General features: G+C 44.8%; 1 protein-coding gene across 13 annotated transcripts in view; it reads right to left on the reverse strand.

Moving 5' to 3' along the window:
* HTT (huntingtin) overlaps positions 1-21,171 on the reverse strand; it is a 136,491-nt gene that overhangs the window by 92,249 nt on the left and 23,071 nt on the right. For 9 of the 13 annotated variants that reach the window (XR_003432310.1, XM_027103848.1, XM_027103846.1 and 6 more), the window contains exons 4-11: positions 18,753-18,812; positions 18,296-18,375; positions 16,495-16,633; positions 10,970-11,111; positions 10,068-10,246; positions 6,229-6,433; positions 4,985-5,032; positions 1,978-2,058 (exon numbers count right to left, since the gene is read on the reverse strand). Coding sequence is in view for 12 of the 13 variants with exons in the window: in XM_027103848.1 (XP_026959649.1) it covers positions 1,978-2,058; positions 4,985-5,032; positions 6,229-6,433; positions 10,068-10,246; positions 10,970-11,111; positions 16,495-16,633; positions 18,296-18,375; positions 18,753-18,812 (934 nt within the window). In the remaining variant the exon portion in view is untranslated. Of the gene's footprint in view, positions 1-1,977; positions 2,059-4,984; positions 5,033-6,228; positions 6,434-10,067; positions 10,247-10,969; positions 11,112-16,494; positions 16,634-17,907; positions 18,097-18,295; positions 18,376-18,752; positions 18,813-21,171 lie in introns of those variants that run through there. The other 4 variants (XM_027103847.1, XM_027103853.1, XM_027103852.1 and 1 more) reach the window with 4 other exon arrangements.

Genomic DNA, 21,171 nt, shown 5'->3' on the forward strand with positions numbered 1-21,171 from the left:
TTTCCTTTGCTGTGCAAAAGCTTTTAATTCCATTACTCTAGGAAACAGACCCAGAAAAACACTGCTGTGATTATGTCAAAGAGTATTCTGCCTATGTTTTCCTCTAGGAGTTTTATGGTATCTGTTCTTACATTTAGGTCTTCAATCCATTTTTAGTTTATTTTCATATATGGTTTAGAGAATGTTCTAATTTCATTCTTCTACATCTAGCTGTCTAGTGTTCCCAGCACCACTTTATTGAAGAGACTGTCTTTCCTCCATTGTATAGTCTTGCCTCATATGTTGTAGATTAATTGACCATAAGTGTGTGGGTTTATTTCTGGGCTTTCTATCCTGTTGCACTGATCTATGTGTCTGTTTTTGTGCCAGTACCATACTGTTTTAATTAGTGTAGCTTTGTAGTAGAGTCTGAAGTCAGGGAGGGATTCTTCCAGCTCCATTCTTCTTTTTCAAGATTGTTTTGACTATTCAGGGTCTTTTGTGTTTCCATACAAATTAAAAAAATTTTTTGTTCCAGTTCTGTGAAAAATGCCACTGGTAATTTGATAGGGATTGCAATGAATCTGTAGATTGCCTTGGGGGTATGGTCATTTTAACAATATTGATTCTTCCAATCCAAGATCACAGTATATCTTTCCATCTGTTTATGTTGTCTTCAATTTCTTTCATCAGTGTCTTATAGTTTTTAGAGTACAGGTCTTTTGCCTCCTTAGGTAGGTTTATTCCTAGGTTTTTGTTTTTCTTTTTTTGATGAGATGCTAAACGGGATTGCTTCCTTAATTTCTCTTTCTGACATTTTATTGTTAGTGTATATTAATTTTGTATATTAATTTTGAATCCTGCAACTTTACCAAATTCATTGATGAGCTCTTGTAGTTTTCCGGTGGCATCTTTAGGATTTTTTATGTATAGTATCATCTGCAAACACTGACAGTTTTACTTCTTCCATTCCAACTTGGATTCTTTTTATTTCTTTTTCTTCTCTGATTGCTGTGGTTAGGACTTCCAAAACTATGTTGAATAAAAGTGGCGAGATTGGGCATCCTTGTCTTGTTCCTGATCTTAGACGGAATGCTTTCAACTTTTCACCATTGAGTATGATGTTAGCTGTGCGCTTGTCATATATAGCCCTTATTATGTTGAGGTATGTTCCCTCTATGCCCACTTTCTGGAGTTTTTATCATAAATGGGTGTTGAATCTTGTCAGAAGCTTTCTCTGCATCTATTGAGATGATCATATGGTTTTTATTCTTCAGTTTGTTGATGTGGTCTATCACATTGACTGATTTGTGGATACTGAAAAATCCTTGCATCCCTGGGATAAATCCTATTTGACTACATCTATGTTCGTCAATGATATTGGCCTGTAATTTTCTTTTTTTGTGGTATCTTTGTCTGGTTTCAGTATCAAGGTGACAGTGGCCTCATAGAATGAGTTTAGAAGTGTTCCTTCCTCTGCAATTTTTTGGAATAGTTTCACAAGGATAGGTGTTAACTCTTCTCTAAATGTTTGGTAGAATTCACCTGTGAAGCCATCTGGTCCTGGACTTTTGTTTGTTGGGAGTTTTTAAATTACTGATTCAGTTTCAATACTGATAATCGGTCTGTTCATATTTTCTATTTCTTCCTGGTTCAGAGCCTCAGACAATTTTTAATCCCATTTTCCCCCTCACAACCCATGCAATTCATGAGACACTTTACCCACCATCCTCTTCTCAAAAAGACTTATACTCAGGGAGTATAAACCTAATTTTAAAACAGCTTAAACCAGGGAAAACAGCAAACACTTGATGCAAGAAAACACACACACATTTCAAAGTGAACACTATAAAAGACTCCTGAATCATCCACCATTTGAGCAAGCTGGCTTCACTGCTGCCTCCCAGGAGCAAGATCCATGGAGGTGCAGGGGAGGGGAGGAGGTGGGCGCAGCAGGGGAGAGCAAGGAGGACACCACGGCCACTCCGAGAGAGCTACCTGAAAAGGTGGGGCTGCTGCCGTCTGACCTTGACTCAGAGTCATCCTCCAAGGCTGCTGCTTCTCCAAAGAGCACTTTCCCTAGGAAATGATGTAGCGAGAGTCCTTTTAAGCTTGCTAAAAGGACGAACTTTGAAAATCAAATAAATGTACATTCCAAGAGGAATATCGTAAGTATATTTAATTCCTGCTCTCAGTCCATCATTATATATAAGTTCCTTTATACCTCTAGAGTGTGAAACACAAAAAATGCAGAGATATCATACTTAGAGTATTATTAAAGTCAATAAACCTATATGGAAAAAGAATTAAAAGCAACGATTCTCAATCTGTACCACAAAGTACTTTAATAATTAATATTTATTGACTTAGACTACTGTTAATGTTAAATAATTTATATTACTATTTATTTAATCTTAAAAATGGTAAGTTATGGCTAGAACCAATTCTATTAGCCTTTGGAATATTCATGTCATATCTCCAATGGCACATCAAAACTTATATATAAAACTTTTATAGCTAAAAGTCACTTTTATTTTATCTTTTAATCTGCTAGATTTCTATCACTGATAATCAGTACTCAGGTACTGTTATGATCTATGACGATGGAATAATATTTCATCTTTTGCAAAATCCTAAAAATACATTTCACAGTTCATGGTTTCTAAATTATATTAATAAGAAAAAAAGTAAACAAAAGTCTTAACATGATTTAACTGGGATCATTAAATCATTTTGGTTATATTACATATAAATGTCATTAAACAACACTATCAATATAATTACTGGTAAGTTCCAATTTCTGATTTCACTGCTCTTCAAAGATTAAGTCATAGGGGTGATAACTTCCACAAATCTACACTGATGTGACGTTAAAGCCCTCCCCCCACCCCAGAATAAAGCAAAGGAAACTCAAAATCTAGATGAAACTAACACAGCAACTTCGCTTATCTACTAAATAACAGGGTCCTTTATTACAGAACAAGTGATTTACCTTGAGAAAGCAAATAACATTCCAACCTGTGAATTCAGAGTTAATGAAATCAGTCTCTGTCTTTGGAAACAGTAGTTTGCAAATCTGTTCCAAGGAGTTCTCCCGAAGAGTGGGCAAGGGCCAGGCTGCTGCCAGGATGCCAGGCCACAACCCCCAGCCCTCACCCTTACATTCAACAACAACAACTCTGTTTTTCTCTCTCCTATGTACTGGCAGATTTCACTTGAAAAAAAGAATTCTGCAGCTATGACAGGAAACTGTGAAAACTGCAGCTCTAAATAAAAACAACAACAAAACACTTGAAAAACAAAAAAGAGATTGAGGACAAATCGTATGTCCTAGCCCCAAGAAAACAAAATACATCTCTACCAGTCAACGAGTCATCTTATCATCATCAGAAAAAGTGACCGAGAAACAAACAAGGCAAGTGCCGGAGAAATCTCGTCACATGCCTGAAAATCTCTTCCTAGTCCAAGAATAGAAAGGCTAGCTTTTCCTGGAACCCTTTCAGTTTTCAAGCAATCTCAGTGTTTTCACCAAAATCTCAAACTTGACTAAGTATCCCACACTACGATGGCCCAAATATTATTAATTCTAAGTACTTCTAGGAAATGCTTACTTAATCCAGTTAAGGCTAGAATATTATTCCTGTTAAGATCCCATTCAATACTACAAATAATATTAGGCATTAGGCTCTCAATTAAATATTCAACTCATGACACACAAAAAAGATTAGTATGTTGTATGTAAAAGATTAGTTGTTATATGTCAATTATACCTCAAAAAAAAAACAAAAACAGTATAAGTCTTTTAGGATTTCAAAATAGAAAACAACAGCAATTCTTTCCTATGGAAATCTAGACTGGAACAGAACATAATTGGTGCTATAAGTGATGACATGTACCAAAGCTATCAGACCATGTCAGACACACTTCGATTAAATAAAAATAAACAAACTGTATCAGAAACTTAGGTATGTACCAAGCTAAATATGTCTGAAAAATGACAACCAGGCCCAAATTCACCAAATAATTAACCAAACATTATTCCTAATACTAAACAAAATTCATTGGGAAGATGAGTTACCTTTATAAACATAACATTCCCTAAAGCAGGAGAAGGCAAACTCCAGCTCACCCAGTTCTGTAAAATAAAGTTGTACTGGAATGAAGTTGCACCCATTAGCTTAGTATTGTCTATGGCTGCCTTCCTGCCACAGGACAGAGTTGAATCATTGCAAAAGAGACAGTAAGGGCCACAGGCTAAAATGGGTACCACCTGGCCCTTTACAGAAAACATTTGCTGACCCCTGGCCTAAAGCATTAGAAATTTATGACAGGGAATTCTGTGGTGGTCCAGTGGTTAGGATACGGTGCTCTCATTGCCGGGGCCCCGGGTTTAATCCCTGGTCAGGGAACTAAAATCCCATAAGCCACGTGGTACAACCAAAAAAAAAAAAAAAAAAAAGGAAATATATGACAAACCAATTCTGATACACACAGCAACTTTTAAAACCCATCCTAGGGACCTCCCTGGTGGCACAGTGGTTAAGAATCCACCTGCTAATGCAGGGGACACGCGTTCAAGCCCTGGTCCAGGAAGATCCCACATGACGCAGAGCAATGAAGCCCGTGCGCCACAACTACTGAGCCTGCGCTCTAGAGCCCGCGAGCCACAACTACTGAAGCCCGTGCACCTAGAGCCTGTGCTCCGCAACAAGAGAAGCCACTGCAATGAGATGCCCGCTTGCTGCAACAAAAGGTAGCCCCCGCTCGCCACAACTAGAGAAAGCCCACGCACAGCAACAAAGACCCAATGCAGTCATAAATTAATTAATTATTTATTCTTTAAAAAGCCATCCTACAGGACTATTCAGGCCTGGTTATCAGATTCCAGCAACATTTATACATATAATCACCCTGCTGAGAAGAGTTATAGGCATAGCCAATTACATTACAGAAATATGGAAAAAGCAGTAAAATTGAAAATAAGAATCATTTCTGAAATAATCACCTTTTTGTTTCCTTGAAAGGACAGGGCTGCATGAAGAACCCCCTCCAGCTGTAAATCACAGAAAATGACAGATGAAAGTAAGGTAACAAGCCACTAAAATGCAGAAGGAATTAGAAAATCTTTAAGCTTGATTCAACTTTAAAACTAGAAAATATGTGAACATATTTCTACAGGTGGTGCTTAACTACCATACTGTAACATGAAATCTGCATGTTACAATTTTAATTTCAACGTGAAAATTATATTAACACTCAAATATACAGTTCTAAAATGCAAAAGAGCTCAAAGTGCATTTAAAAAGTCAAACTAAAAACATTAGAAATCTCGGATTATTTGGTCAACTAATAATTAAGTACAAATTTTCATTAGAAACAATCATTAAAAATTAGTATTTCCAGCAATTATTTGTAAGGCATGCATTCCAGAGAGAAAAGGATTGTTCAGTACAAAGGACAGTGGACAGGCAGATCAACATCTTCTACTCATGGTTCAGGCAAACACTTGTGTTCAAACGAGGCAGCAGTCAGACTTCACGCCAACCTTCCCTGGTCTGCAGATGCTGTGGGTAAAGGCCACACCGCACCCACACTGCACTAAACGGACCCCATGCACCACGCCTACTCAGTGCAGTCAGCAAAGGCTGCAGAAAGAAGCCTCTGCCGCTGAGCCAGACCCAGTTCTAGAGGCTGCGACTCAGGGACCCATCTCTTCCAGCTCCCCAGGGGCAGCTCCACATTAGACTGGTAGGTCTGCACAGCATCCGGGGGCGGGATTAGGGCCCAGTGCCCAAGAGCATGGGGAAGAAGAGCAGAGATGGGGCGGAAGAGGTGCCACGAGACGAGGAACAGAAGGGGTTTTCTAGAATCAGGCGCGACAGCAAAAAGGGCCCAGAGGGCAGAAAAGGAGTCCAGAATTCCAGGAAGACTTGAAGAGCCCACCTTTGGCAAAGGGACACAGCGCCTGGAAATCCCTTCCCGAATGCTTCCACTTCACGACAGATGAAATGCCACGCAGAGGCAGCCGAGTCAGATGCAGGAGGCGGGTTTCACGTGCTGGCCTCACCCTGCCACCTAGCCTTCCCACCTCAGCCCTGCCCCGTCTACACAATAAGGACGACACCTGCATCGCAAGTCTCCTAAGGAACTGAGCTGTCCGTTGCTCAGCACAGCATCGGAGCAAGGGTCAGGAGAGGGGCCAATAACACTGCAGGGTGGACTCCAAGAGTCACCTTCCTAACACCTTACCTATAAGCTCCACGATACTTCCGCTACGACTTCGGCAACCGGGCTCATCCTTAGCGGCAGTGAGCTGCCCGATGCCGCCCGCCGTGGTCAGCACCCGCAGGAGCTCAGGTGGAGGGGTTCTGAGGAGCTGCTGCAGGAGTTCCAGTGCGCCAGTCACAACATTGTGGTCTTGGTGCTGAGTATAATGCAAGGTCAGTTCGTACACCTAGAAACAGAAACACCAGTGTCATTCCCATGGTTTTTAAAATGTGTCCTAGGTTTCAGGTTTTTGTTTTGTCTTACGTTGGGAAAATCTGTGCCTTAATTTCACTCTCTAAAAACTTCTCTATCCCTTCTACCAGTGTGATCCTAGCTTCCGTGCTGTTTTCTAAAGTCCCAGCATTTTTTTCACTGTTACCTTAATTCCTTAAAAGTAAATAGAGCACTTCCACAAAAGCAGAAGCAGGCTAGTGAAGAGCTCCAGCTCCGTAAACGGGCGACTAGTAAAGGAGAGTAAAGCCCCAAATACACGGAGCGCACAGCTACTCGAACACACACGTCATAAGCAAGAAGTACTGTCATGAGTGCCACTGAGAAAGGGTTTCCAAAGCTTTTAAAGGCACTACATTAAACTTCATTAGTGCTTTTAATACTATATCACATTATATGAACATAGTGTATTTATCCTTTTTCCCTTTAATTAGAGGTGCCAGATAATATACGGAGTTCCCAGCCAAACCTGAATTTCAGATAAACAAATAATTTTGTAGTGTAACTGTGTCCCGTGCAATTTCAGGCATACTTACACCACAAGATTACTGATGATTTATCTGAAATTCAAATAACTGGTACCCCCTATTTTTATTTGCCAAGTTGGGCAGCCTTACCTTTAATATCATAAAAGTCATATATACGTTTCTTAAAAAGACAGTATAGCGGTTTATAGAATAAAAAGTAAAAGCCTCAAAGGTGGCTACTTTGACTGGCTTGTTTTTGGTTCCTCTGACGGTTACCTCCGTCACTCTAGGTCACAGATCTGCAAACCACAGTCCACAGGCGAATGTGGCCCTCCATCTGTTTCTGCACATAGTCTTACTGGAGCACGGCTGTGTGTGTACTGTCTGTGGCTGCTCTCCTGCCACGGTGCTGGAGTTGAGTAGCTGGCCCATGAGCCCTGCTCTAGGTAACCAGCTTTACACCGCGCTTCCTGAGCCGTCTGCTCTGAGCAAAGAATCTCTTGACTTCTTACTATGTAAATGGGGGGAATGGGCACCCACACTCCCTCACCTCATCTGCCTCCTCCCAAATTCTGTTAGCAACCTGAGTGCTTTTATATTAAGGGTTACATTTATTTAGTACGATGTAACTTTTAAAATCGCACGTGCTCTGCCTAGATGTTGAGCATCTGTCATACAGAGCGAAGTCAGTCAGAAAGAGAAAAACACATATTGCATATTAACGCATATATGTGGAATCTAGAAATATGGTACAGATGAACCTATCTGCAGGGCAGGAATAGAGACGCAGACGTAGAGCACAGACGTGTGGACACGGTGGGCAGGAAGGGGAGGGTGGGATGAATTGGGAGATTACGACTGACGTAAGTACGCTACCGTGTGTAAAACAGGTAGCTAGTGGGAACCTGCAGTATAGCACAGGGAGCTCAGCTCGGTGCTCTGTGATGACCTAGATGGGGGGGATGGGAGGGAGGGGGAGGTCCCAGAGGGAGGGGATATATGTATACATACAGCTGATTCACTTCGTTGTACAGCAGACACTAACACAACATTGTAAAGCAATTATACTCCAATAAAAAAAAAAATCAGTATGTGTCTCATCACGTGTACATTAACATCCTTCACTGCAAAGCCTATTAATGTGACTGGACCCAAAAAGAAAGAAGTATTTCATTATTACTAGTCCTGTGTCACTTGAAAGAGAATGTCCCAAGGATAACCGTTAAATGGATTCTCTTTTATCATAATCTCTTACTTGCTTAAAATTATTCAACATTGTAATTTGTTTCATAATTGGATAACTTACTTTTATAAATCTTCCTGGTTTTCCCCTCCTTTTAACATACACACATGCCTTCCCTTTTTCCCAGCACTTAATCATAACATTGGTCACAAGGAGCTCCTTGGACTCCCTGTTTCTAATCTGAATGGCACACAGTACCAGTCATCTCAGAATTGCTTCTAACACATTCCTGGGTTAGGTGCTTTGTTTCTTGGATTTCAGGACTTCCTCTTTTTTTGTTATCTATTTCTCATTTTGCTGGAATACATCTTCAAATAATTTTTTCAAAAAGCACACATGAAAAAAGTGCGTGCGCATGAAAAGCAAACTGAATTCTTGCATATCTAAAAGTATCTATATTTTGCCCACACTTGCTTAACAGTTTAGCCAGGCTCAGGATTATTTTAAATTCTATTTAAATATAGCTAGCCAAACTATTATTACATTAGCTGAGTTGAACTTCTTAATCAAAATAATTTAATTCAAAATGGCCAACAGTCAAAAGAAAATAGATTAGATATGTTTTAGAGACAATCTTATCTAGCTTGCTAATGCAACAAGGTACCATGTTGTTTAACCATGTTGAAGAAACATTAACTATTAAGAAAATCTGTAATTAATTAAGCACCACATCCCATACCCCTTCACTCCATCCTCCCAGGATTACTGCTCTCTTAGTTTAACACAGTTTTCAATATCCCTCTAGCCACATCTTCCCCCAGCACCCCTACTGACCTGTGAGAAAGCCTGGAGACCTTTACAGGATCCAGCTCACCCTCACCCGCACACTCTCACTCTCTCACTCTGTGCACTTGGCAAAGGCTGCAGCTTCTGTCTATAAAACTCTCTTCTCCCAGCTCCCTGTGTCTGCTCAAATCCTACTCACCCAAAAGCATCAGCCGTAACAGCCTGCCCAGCATGCCTCCCTGAACTTGGTCATGCACACCCCCTGCCCCCCGCCATGTACTCTACAGTACCCTACACCCCCCGCCTTGCTATTTAGTGACTGTTTGCTTGCTTCCCCCACTAGACCAATGGTCTCCAAACTTTTGACTAAGCAGCCTTTTTAAAAAAAAAAAAAAATCAGAAAAAAGTTCTGAGCATGCAACTCCAATAATATTTATTTTAAAATATTGTACAGGTACTACCGAACTCAGATATTACATATATTATAAAATATGCACCAAATCTGACAAGTCTCTAGCTCCAGTTATTGGTTTACAGGCAACACAGACAACAAAGAAACATGTTAATTTATACAACGGAGAGTCAATTAATAAAAAATCAGATTGCCGGGAGTTCCACAGGACAATCTGTCTCTTCAAAAAATGAACTCTAAGGGAAAAATAGGGATAGAAGGCAACCGTCAGATCAAAGAGAATCACAATCCTTATCAACCAATCTTATTTGGGTACTGATTCCAAAGAGCAGAAGAACAAACTGACAGGGGATACGTGGGTATTTGATGTTATGAAAGTGTTCTTTTTTTTAGGTGTGACAAGGGTATTGTCATTAAAATTTTTAAAAAAGAGTCCTCATCTATAGGGACACATATGAAATAGTTGCAGTAAAATAATACGATGGTTGGGGTTTGCTGCGAGCAGGTCCACGTAAACAGTACCCTCGGTGACCTTGTAAAGGGACGCCTTCATTTTTATCTGACATCACTACCACACACAGGTGGGGTAGCCGGGGTCATGACCTAGGATCTGAACCACGGGGTCTGGCTCCAGAGTGCACGCTCTTAAGCCTCGGCTCTGCCACTTCTCTTCCAAATTAGCTGAGTCTCCGAACGTGGGTCACGTGCGCACAAGCACTAGAGTAAAGCGCGGGACGCCCACCTGGACGAGCTGCTCCGTCGAGGGGGAGACCTCCATCTCTTTCCGCGTCACCCCAAAGCTGCCTTTCAGGCTCGTGTCCTTGACCTGCTGCTGCAGCAAGGGCACCAAATACCTCAATGTGAGCAGCACTCCGAGAATCAGAAGGGCGGAGCGTTCCTCCTCCACGGGAACCAGCAAACCTACAAAGGCAGCAACAAGATTCTGTCACATCGGATTCGCTGCTGGGAGACTCGTGGCTTCCTTTGTTCACAGGAAGAGATCCAAAGCAGAACCGTATCATGAGGCTGGCAGGGAGGGAAACAGATGGCACAAACATCACGGTAGCGGCCAAAATCCAGGAGTGGCTCTAAGGGGCAACATTTAAAGCCTCAGCTCAGCGAGGCCCTGCAGTGAGTGAGTTTCACTGCCTCTGAAAGCCACGCAGCTCTTTCACGTCGACTGTCCGTCCGTGTGCTCCCGGCAGCACCTGCCAGCACGGATTTCCACAATTGCCCCCAGTGGAGGAGAAGTCTTCACCGGGCCTACACCCCTCCAGAGAGGCCCCTCACAGGGACCTGAGCCTCAATTTCCGGCCACGGGGACTCCCTGCACTCAGGGTCTCCGCAGAGGTGGTGCGGTGTGTTGCCAGAGGGCCAGGCCCGGGAAGGCTCCCGCCCACGGCCCCGCCAGCTGTCCGAGGGCCCGGCCGCATCCGCACCGCTGCACCGAGGGGGAGGAGCCTTCTTGGAACCCTCACCCAGACCCCACGGGGGCTCGTTCACATTTACCAGCCGGCCAGAGCTAAAGGGCCCGGTCCAGAAGCCGAGGGGCTGCCTGATTTTAAAGAATTTCACAGGCCTGTCTCAAGTAAACGCTAGTGACCACCCCCCACGGGGAGACTCACTAACAGGCCTGCGCCTTACCTAAGAGCACACTGAGCAGCCAGCTGTAAAAGTACTGCGTCCTCCTGGAGTGCTGGCAGATGCTCACCGCCGAGCCGGCTGCCGTCCGCCGCACGGTAGGAGAGCTGCACTTCAGATTCGCTATGAAAGCCTTTAACAGAACCTGTGGAAGCAAAGTCCAAGTAGACAGAAGACGAAGCTCCTGTGAAACTCATCATGGGCTTCCCTGGTGCAGTGGTTAAGAATCCGCCTGCCAATGCAGGGGACACGGGTTCGAGCCCTGGTCCGCAAAGACCCCACATGCCGCGAGCAACTAAGCCCATGCGCCACAACTACTGAGCCTGCGCTCTAGAGCCCGCGAGCCACAACTACTGAGCCCGCGAGCCACAACTACTGAAGCCTGCGTGTCTAAAGCCCGCGCTCCATAACAAGAGAAGCCACTGCAATGAGAAGCCCGCACACCACAACGAAGAGTAGGCCCTGCTCGCTGCAACTAGAGAAAGCCCGCACGCAGCAACAAAGACCCAACGCAGCCAAAGATAAATAAAATAAAATAAATAAATTTATTTTTTTTAAAAAAAGAAAAAGAAACCATCATGTATTTCAAAAAGCATAACTTGCTCCAAATTCTTGCAGAGTATAAAGTACTAACAATTTGAGACCTTCCTAGAGCTGAAAGGAAGCACACCAAATCTGGGATATTTCAGAGCAGTCTGCAAATATGTAGTCGATTTATTTCCTTATAAACTGAGTAGGGACTTGCTCAGCATCTACGTCCCTACACGAGAGTGAAAGCCTTCACTTCTAGAAAAGGTGTCCCCACAATAGTTGGGGGCAGGGTCAGTGAATAACACTATGTAAAATAAATGCAGGGCTTCCCTGGTGGCGCAGTGGTTGAGAGTCTGCCTGCCGATGCAGGGGACACGAGTTCATGCCCCGATCTGGGACGGGAGAATCCCACATGCCGCGGGGCAGCTGGGCCCGTGAGCCATGGCCGCTGAGCCTGTGCTCCGCAACGGGAGAGGCCACAACAGTGAGAGGCCCGCGTACCACAAAAACAAAACAAAACCACACACAGTAAATAATGAAGTCCAGGAGAAAAGTGCTAGCCAATCACAGCAAGGTCCCAGCCTGAACGACGGCTTGTAAACGTGCTGCTAATGCCACCAAGAGACAGTCCCAGCTCTGGAAGACGTGTGCAGCGTAACTGAGCTGAGACCACACACTCCTCACAGCTATTTTCCTAAGAAATCAGAGAATAAGACTTGTTACCGTGCCTCCAAGAAAACCCAAAGGAGGGGTGCTATAATTCTAGGGGTGCTATATTGCTAACAATGACCGTTTAAGTCTTCACAAAAATATCCAAAGAATGAAAGGGGGTGACCATCCAGCTGCAGGAGTCTGGTGACTATGTTACTTAAGAACGTCTACTTCCCATCATTCTAAGCTATGCTCTGAGCGATGATTTGGCCCAGCTACTGCTGGGCGTGTACGGAGCCTCGCTGGGCAAGTCAGCGACACCACTGGGGCCCTACCGGGGAGTCTAACCATCGGCAAAGGAGCAGCCAATTAACAGCCTGGCATCTGACTTAAACAAGCTTCTCCCTAACTGCGTGTTGGCATAAACTGGTTCTCAGAGGCTCATCAACGCTCAGTGAATTCACAGATTAGACCTCTGGAACCAGAGAGGTGGAGGACCAGACCCCCGGCCACAGGACACCCCTAGTGGATTGTGGCCTCCAGTTTCTCCCCAGAGACAATACCCAGAGAAACCAGTCAACTTATCTCTGACAAACTTTTTTAGCTTCAAGGAAAGATACATTTTAAAGAACTCCTTTGAGTGAGAACACACACACACACACACACACACACACACACATCACTGAAACGGTAAATAAAGAATCATCCTATATTAGTCCAAACTTCTAAGCAGAATGAAAGCTGAACATTACTATGAAGAGTCAGCCCATGGCGAACTTAAAGTTTGGAGTAACAGTAAAATGGAACGAGAGCTCGAGGGGGCTTCCTTGGGTCTAAGTCCCACAACCCCGAGAATGCCCTGTAGCAGGCTGCTGGCCGGAGGTTACCTAGACCACCCTTAAAAGCTCTTCTCATAAGCGGAGGAAGTGCGCTAGACTACAGGGCAGATAGCTCCACTTCTCTAAACACAGGCAGGACATACATTTAAGGGCACTTCATTCCACTTCAGGGTCAGAGTACTTAGGGAGTGGAAATGGAAATTAAACCAAACTGTGACTCCAGAACACACTCAGCGGACGGCTAAACTTACAATGACCAAAATTCCAATTCCGCGAGGCCAGGGAGCTGCCGGAATTCGCACACACCGCTGATGAGGTGTGAGCTCGGGCAGCCACTGAGAAAAGCTGCTTGGAGGCATCTACCGAAGGTGGCGTATACACACCCCACAATCTCCGTTTCTAGCTATCACAACCTGTGCTCCAAGAGACACGTACAAGGACAGGCACAGCAGCAACGCTCGCGACAGCCGATACTACGAACGACCCAAGGTCCAGCTGCGGTAAAATGATGAGCTGGAGCACATTCATCCAAGGGAACGCTACACAGCTCCGGAAAACCACAGGATCTAGTGACACACGCAGTGACGTGGGAGAATCTCACGAGCTTAGTGCTGAGCAAAAGAAACCAGACGAAAAGAATACATACTGTATGGGCCTACATATTTACAATTTAAAAACAGACCCTATGGCATTAGAAGCCAGGTCAGTGATCAGCCCTGTGGAGGAAGGAGGGAGTAGTGACAGGGAGAGGGGGCGGAGGCTCCCGGGTGCCGGTAATACTCCATATGTCCAGACCTAGGCAGTGGCCGTGAGGGCAGATTCGCTTTGTGACCACTCATCAAGGAGTACATGTATGATTTACATGCTTCTTGTCTGTACATTATACACCAGTCAAATAAAAGGCTCGGGAGTCTCAATATTCAACAGGCAAGCCTGAGAATAATGCCGCAGGGCTCCTGTTAGGAAACTTCTGATCAAACATGCTGTACTGGACACGTGAACCTCTACTTCCCAGACACACCACCAGAATCACATGTACAAGGTTTAAAAAGCATAAACTTACAAGAACAAAAAGAACAGAACAAGGACAAGCGCAGACTAGAGGCATTAGCAAATTTCTGGAAGCTAGAAAGTAAACAAGTGGTAACGGACTGATTTGCAGCCCTCAGGCAGAAGTTCCCACGCAAGCCTTTTTGGGAGCTGGGGAGAAGGACTGAAAGCCACCAACCAAAGGCAAGCTCACTCAAGCCACAGAAAACCAAGAAAAGCTCAGGCTTAGGAGTACCAGAGACATCTGAAAGTGGCGTGGATGTGGGGACGAAACAGCTGCTCATCTAACAGCTCCTTGGGTAAACTGCCAAGCCCCGCTCCCACCCAGGCAGCCCGGGATGTGGTCTTCACTTCCCCATCTCCCGCAGAGACAGGGAATCCCCAGAGATGCTGCCACAGCTGAGGACAGGCACGAGGCACAGACAGAAAAGAGAAATGAAGAAGAAGTCTGCATTCTCACCAGTGAGACTGTCAGCACCCTTCCATCCAAGGGTCCCAGGACAAATGCAGCTGGGCTGATGCCTCCAAGCAGGAGAATGAGGGATTTTTCTTTAGAGATATTGACTGGCCCAAGAGCAAAAGACTTACTGACACTGACATTTAAAGACCCACAGTGGAAAAGCAGGTTCACTACCCATTACCTGAGGAAGTCCACCAGGGGACAAAGCTTGCCACACACTTGCTTCCAATAAGCTTTTTAGGGGCTCACTCAAATCTATGCGGACAACTGCTGACATAAAAGAGAAAGACAGGAAATAGAACAGAGGAAGTGAGAAGAAACACACAACGTGGAGGTCAAAGGAAGTTGTCAAGAAACTATAATCAGTATCCTCAGAAAGATAAGAGAGTGTATTCATGAAACAAGAAGAGGGTGCCAGAAAACATGACCATTCTGAACACGAGAAAGCTCTTAGAAATTAATGCCACAGCAGGAACAAAAATTCCAGAGAAGAGTCTGAGGTGGACATCTCCTAGCGAAGTACAGGAAAGAGACATGGAAAATAGAAACAAAAGATAGTACAAATGTGCATCAGTCCAGGAGGACCAACAGCTAACTAACGAATTTCAGAAAGACAGCACGGAGAAAATAAAGGGGGGAAATTGTCAGAGAAGTATAAGGACAACTCCCAGAACTGAAGGCTAGAACGTTCCAAATTAAAAGGTCTGTCAAGCACCCAGCACTCCCCCCTACACAAAACAGCAAAAACCTTCTAGAGAAGGACACATTCAGAGGCTAAGGGATCAGGCCATTCGACTTCTCGGATGCCCCACTGGAGACTATGAGACAAAGGGGCAAAGCCTGTACATTCCTAAGGGAAGACGATTTCCACCCCAGAACTCTACGCCCAGCCAAGCGTGAGGGAGAAATCAAGGCATTTTCACTAATGCAGAATCTCAAACGATTTACTTGCCAGTCAGCCTTTCTTGGGAAGCCCCCTCTCCAGGAGGAAGCCTACAGAGACAAAGACATGGCAGCCAGGAATCAGGCATCGGACAGGGGAGCCAAGACACGACCGTGCGACAGACCTAAGGGGCGCCCTGACCAGGCTGGAGCAGCAGCTGCAGAGCCCAGGACGACCCCAGTGGAGGAAACGGGTCCAGGAAACTACCCACCATGTGCACAACTGAACTGAGACACACAGCGCTGGTGGGAGGTGTGAGAAGACGGAAATTGCCAAAGAATAAGCAAATGAATAAGAGGCAATTACTGACTCCGGAAATACCAAAGAGTTATACACAGAAACGTAACCACGGCACAGAACATAACTAGCTGTGACTATTTACTTAGGCATAATAATGTACACACTGAATACTGATATAACTGTAGTAAAAAGAGGGAAGAAGGGTTAGAGTTGAATTCATCTTTTCCATTGTAAAAAATAAAAAAATCCAAAACCAGCAGTATAAGCAAGTTATTTAGAAATGTGGAGGGAAATACCAAGAAAAACACTAACACAGGACTGACCCACTAAAAGGATGAAGTCAAGAATCTGTAATCCTCAGACCATGTGACAGGGTCATGATTTCTGGACATTATAGACAAAACACTAAAGAGGGTTTGAAGGTTGCTGGTTGGGGCAAAAACAAACAGGAAGTGGTTCCCAACGGCCGCAGGGCACTCGTACGCACAAGGCATCATCGGTGAGCTTTCTCCTGCCTGCAGTCCAGGGACGGTGGCCTTTCTTCAGCCAGGCTAAGCAGTCAATCTTATACCCCAAAACCAGTCTGCTCTGACAAAATGCCTTTGGATTTTGCATCTATAAACCATCTCCCTACCCCTCTTTTCACCCGACAGTAAGAAAGCAGAAGTGGAAAGAAACTCTCAGTGTGCCTCCAAAGAGCTCAAAAGGTTTTAATCTAAACTATGAAGCACAGCCTAACTCGAGAAGTACTCTCAAATGCCTGCCTGCGCAAAAGCCCAACTCCCACGCTTGTGACCTGAGGCAGCAGTCATACCTTAATTTCATTGTCGTTTGCAAAATTGCCAAAAGAAGCCATAATCTTAGGGACAGCTGCAGCCAAGGTCTCCTGGACAGACTCCTCGGGCCTCTTGCTTGTGCGTGTCAGACAAGGCAAAAGGTTTACCAAGTAAGGCCTGCACGTGTGAGAGGGACACTAATTACTCTCCAGGGCCCACCTTAATGAGAAACACAAGCGATTAGTTCAGCATCTGTTAGGGAAAAACCAGTTTTTACATGCAAGAGAGTCCTTCCTGGAAGGTAAACAAACCTCTGCTAGAAGACTAAAGGCAGATGAAGCCCAGATGCTGGGAGGCTCTCATCCTTTGTTTCTCCTCTAGTCACACACACGACTCTCAAAAGCTTGTTTTAAAAATTCTTTGCAGTAAATTATAACAGTTATTAAAATAATCAGATTCTAAATGAGAAAGTAACAGATAATATAAGAAAACACCATTTAAAAAGTAAATTAAGAAATAAGAATAAAGCTTTCTTGAAAAGGGAGCATTACAAAATTTGTTCTAAGCATTGACCTGAATAAGGCCTTAGAGAGAAGCCTGGCCCTCTACAGAGAAGTAGCAGACCACGCAGGACTGGAGAGGAGCAGTCACAGGACAGATAAGCCGAAGCCACGGGACAAGAACTTGGTGGCAACGGCGGCGTCCTCTAGTGGCAGAGACGGGCAGCAAGCAGGTGCACCCCTGGGACTGTACAGGGAGGGAGGCGGGCCCTTCTAAGGAGATGACCCAAGGGAAAACAAACCAGACATCGGAAGGAAGACATGCCCAACTTTTCAAAGTCAGGCCAATGAGTCAACGGAGTGTCTGAGGTGACGGGGGCCACTGGGGGCCAGATCTCCCTGGGCCTTGGTAAGGAGTCTGGATTTATCTTAACAGCTCTGGGAAATGAGTAAAGAGTTTAAGTAAAGGAATGACATGACCCAATCATAGTTTTTTAAGGTCACTTTGGCTTCTATGTGGAGAACTAGGGATGTGTTGCTTTAGAAATATAACAAAGTTTTCAAAACAAGGATAGTAAAAGAAAAAGGTTATATAAAAAGAAATGTCCTTAGTGACTGTATGTGTGCAATCATGTAAGACCTTATTACAGTCAGGCTCAGTGGAACAGATCACTGTTTCATATTAAAAGAGAGGGTTTCTGCCACTCCACCAGTTCCTCGGGGACAGAGCCAAGGGCTCCATGGATGTCAGCACGTCTTGCCAGTGAAGGAGAGAAGGAAGGAGTTGAAAACTGTGGCCCTTCTTTTGTTTTTCAATCCATTAAGATACAACTGGTTCAATCAGTCAAATCTTTATTCACAGTTTAACACTCATATTTTTAACCCACATAATAGACAAAGGCATAGTTTTCTATAATCCCTAGAGTAAGCAACAATGAGGTAGTACTCAACCTTCAACCACCTGGCAAGTATCTTTTCGGCAAGTACCACGTGCAGACGCCGTTATCAGTGTTGGGCTGCAGCAGGGACCAGACAGGGATGCCCCCACTGTCCTGAGACGTACATCTCCTACAGCTCTCGGGGGAGGGTGGGATAGAAAACGAACAAGCACGCTGATGAAGTGTGCGACAGTATTCCTGAGAGCCGTAAGTTTTACGCAGGAAAAGGATCAGGACAACCTGTACTGCAGCTGGAGAGGCAGAGGTGGGCAGCTTCAGACAGAGTGGACAGGGAAGACCTTTAGAGAAATGACATTTGAGCCAAGAGGGCAAGAATCCACCGCAGCTGGCCCCCCACCCAAAATAATAATAATAGTAATAACCCAGAGTGTCCACTTTACCTGCATTTCTGAGGCCGAACGAGGTGAGCCAGCTCGGCAAACCTCCACAGGGCAGCGCGCAGGCTCCGAGGAGCGCCGTTCTGAGGGATTTAAGAAGCAGCGTGTTACATTGAAGAGTCGCAGACACGAGTCACCAAGAGGACTTCAAATAAACAAAAGCATTTTTTCATTGCTAATTTCTATTTTTAGAGAAAAGGCCATTTAAATGTGTAACTACTTTTGAAATGTTAAGGTCTAATGGGATGCAATTATAAAGATATTTTTTAAAACTACCATTTTAGTTCCCATCCCATCTAATAAATAATGAGGAGCAACCTTTTGAAGAAAAGTAAAACAATAAAGTCTACTTTACCAAACAGCATTTATTTCCTTATCAAATAAAAGATAAAATTTCACATACACTGCTCAACACAGTGAATCAGTAGCACTTTTTCAATGATGGAAAACAAAAGCCTACCTTTTTAATTTCCTTATAGAGTTCCAACTGTAACCTCGGAAGATTAGAATCCATCAAAGCCTACAACAAAATACAAGAGATTTGTTCACGGAAGACACATTCTACTAGCAATTCTAAACAAAGCGAAAACGCAGCTAAAATTTCAATTTGGGGGCAAAGTAGAATATAATAGCAACTAAACTAAGAACCTATTCTTTAAGAAAGAAGCATACGTATGCAGGAAGTTACCAAACAGACTAGATACAGGTCATTCACTTTAATTTTAAAAATGGAAGGAAAAAATTTAACTTTCATTACAATCAAATACCACACAGTATCAAAATTAAATGGTAGATAGTTCAAACTCATTCTAAAGCTCTTACATTCAATTAAAGCACATTCTGTTGGACGATCCAACATTAGCAATGCCCTGGAGTCTGCAGGGCCAGCAGGGCGGTGGGTGGACATCCCAGATCAGAGCCCCTAGCTCTGGCGTGGGAATACTCCTCTCCACGCAGAAGCCCAAGTCCTTTCCAAAGGTCTAGTCCACCAGTGATGCACGGGTGCTCCCCAGGAAGCAGCAACGCTCCGAACCTGCTGGAACCGTAGGCTCCTCAGAGCCATTTCTTGACCCTTCTGCTCACTTATGGGCCAAACCAAAAAATGGCCACACAGCCAATTTCAACCCAGTAAGAATGGTCGATGGCAACCACCGCCAGTGACACAAAGTCCCCGTTGGAGGCGGCTTCTCAAGACAGAAAGGAGAGACTTCTGTGCCCTGCTCTCGGCACGGGAACCCCCTCTTCCAAAACACTACTGCCAATGTCTCGTCCACAAGAAGAGCAGAAAGACGTAACCAAGCCTCCAGAGAAAATCCCTCCTCCTCTCCTAAGATGTACAGCCTGTGATGTCCATAAACCAGGCTGGTCTTAGTAAAACTCACGGAGGCTCAGCAAGCTTGAGAATCAAACCAGGGTCACTTTCTGGGAGGTTCCAAATAATGTCTCAGAAATTTTAAAATCCTAATTCTGCTGTTTCAGCGTGTACTGAAACTCCTTAAATGAGCACACCAAAATGGACAAACATATATTAAAGCACTACTTTGCCAATAAAACCAGAAGGCATATCAAAGCTTTGTTTTACTTTATAAATGTTTTATAAACTGATACCAAACCTATTTTATTACAGGAGGAACGTAAACCCCAAGCCCCTGGAACAGCAGTGAACGGGCCCTCGCAGTCATGGGTGATGGGAAGGTGCCATCTGACCCCTCCCGGCTCCTGACCCCACCTTCACACTGAGGCGAACACACACAGAGCCGGGTCCAGCCCATCGCGGCCCCCTGTGCCTCACAGGCCGCCCTGGTTCAAGGCCCCCATCGCTCCTGCCCGGGTTACTCAGCCTCTCGCAGGGATTCTGGGTGCACAGTCTTTCTCCACTCCAAGGCAGCCTACACGGCATCCGCAGGCTACTCTTCCTAAATAAAGCCCTCCTCTGACCAGGTTAAAGACCTTCACGAGCTCTTCCTCTTCATCCTCTACCAGATGAAGTACAAACCCCTTGAATGGATCCTCAACACCTCCCATTCTCTGCTAGCACACACGTTCACCCTCCTAGGTGGGTCTGCAGGGGTTAAGACGGTCCTGATCTCCTCACTCACCTAACAGCCACCACCTCCAGGAAGCCTTCTCTGCCTCGCCAGACAGAAATCACATCCACTTCCTGACCGCCACGATGAGTTGCCAGCATGTCTCGGAACTTACACCACGCATTAAGCCATTCCTGTACAAACATGCTTCCCCCTCCCCAAGACTGTAAATTATCTGAAGGCAGGAGCATGCTGTCAGCTGAAGCACATCCCCAGTGCATTTGCTACAAGTGAAAAGCAGAGCATGTCCCATTTTCTTGGGTCCTCATCCTAAGCATATAATGATACTCTGAAAAACAGAAGGCGCAAGTCCAGGACCTGACTCCTAAGCGACCATCCATGTGTTCCTCTCCACCCCTGACACCCGGGCCTAACGCCATCCAAGTTCTCCCGAGCCTGTCCTTCCTCTGCCACCGTGAGAGCACATCAGCCAGACCCTGACCCCATCCCCAGCCTGCTGGCCTTGAAGACCTGTGCATCTGAGGAAGCAGACATCAGAGCACAGCCAAAGCCCAGGATGTCCGACTTTAAGCAGAAAGAAGAGGTTCTGAGAGACTGACCTCGTCTTACGCTCAGGGGCGCAACATGAGAAGTTGGAACCTCTGCACTGGGAGGCCAGAAACAAGGCAGAGGAGATAGGAAGGCAGTAGGGAGGTGGCCAGGAAGAGAAGCCAGCACCTAGAGCTCTGACCAGGCCATGGCCCAAGCCCCCAAACACACACACCAGGCTTGTTGGATGGCAGTTACAGGAGCAGGTCTCCCTCTGCAGCATGTGCCTCCAGGTAAAATGAC

This window comes from Aethalodelphis obliquidens, unplaced genomic scaffold, assembly GCF_003676395.1.
Source record: "Aethalodelphis obliquidens isolate GAN/ISIS:26980383/991018 unplaced genomic scaffold, ASM367639v1 scaffold6, whole genome shotgun sequence".
NCBI lineage: Eukaryota > Metazoa > Chordata > Mammalia > Artiodactyla > Delphinidae > Aethalodelphis > Aethalodelphis obliquidens.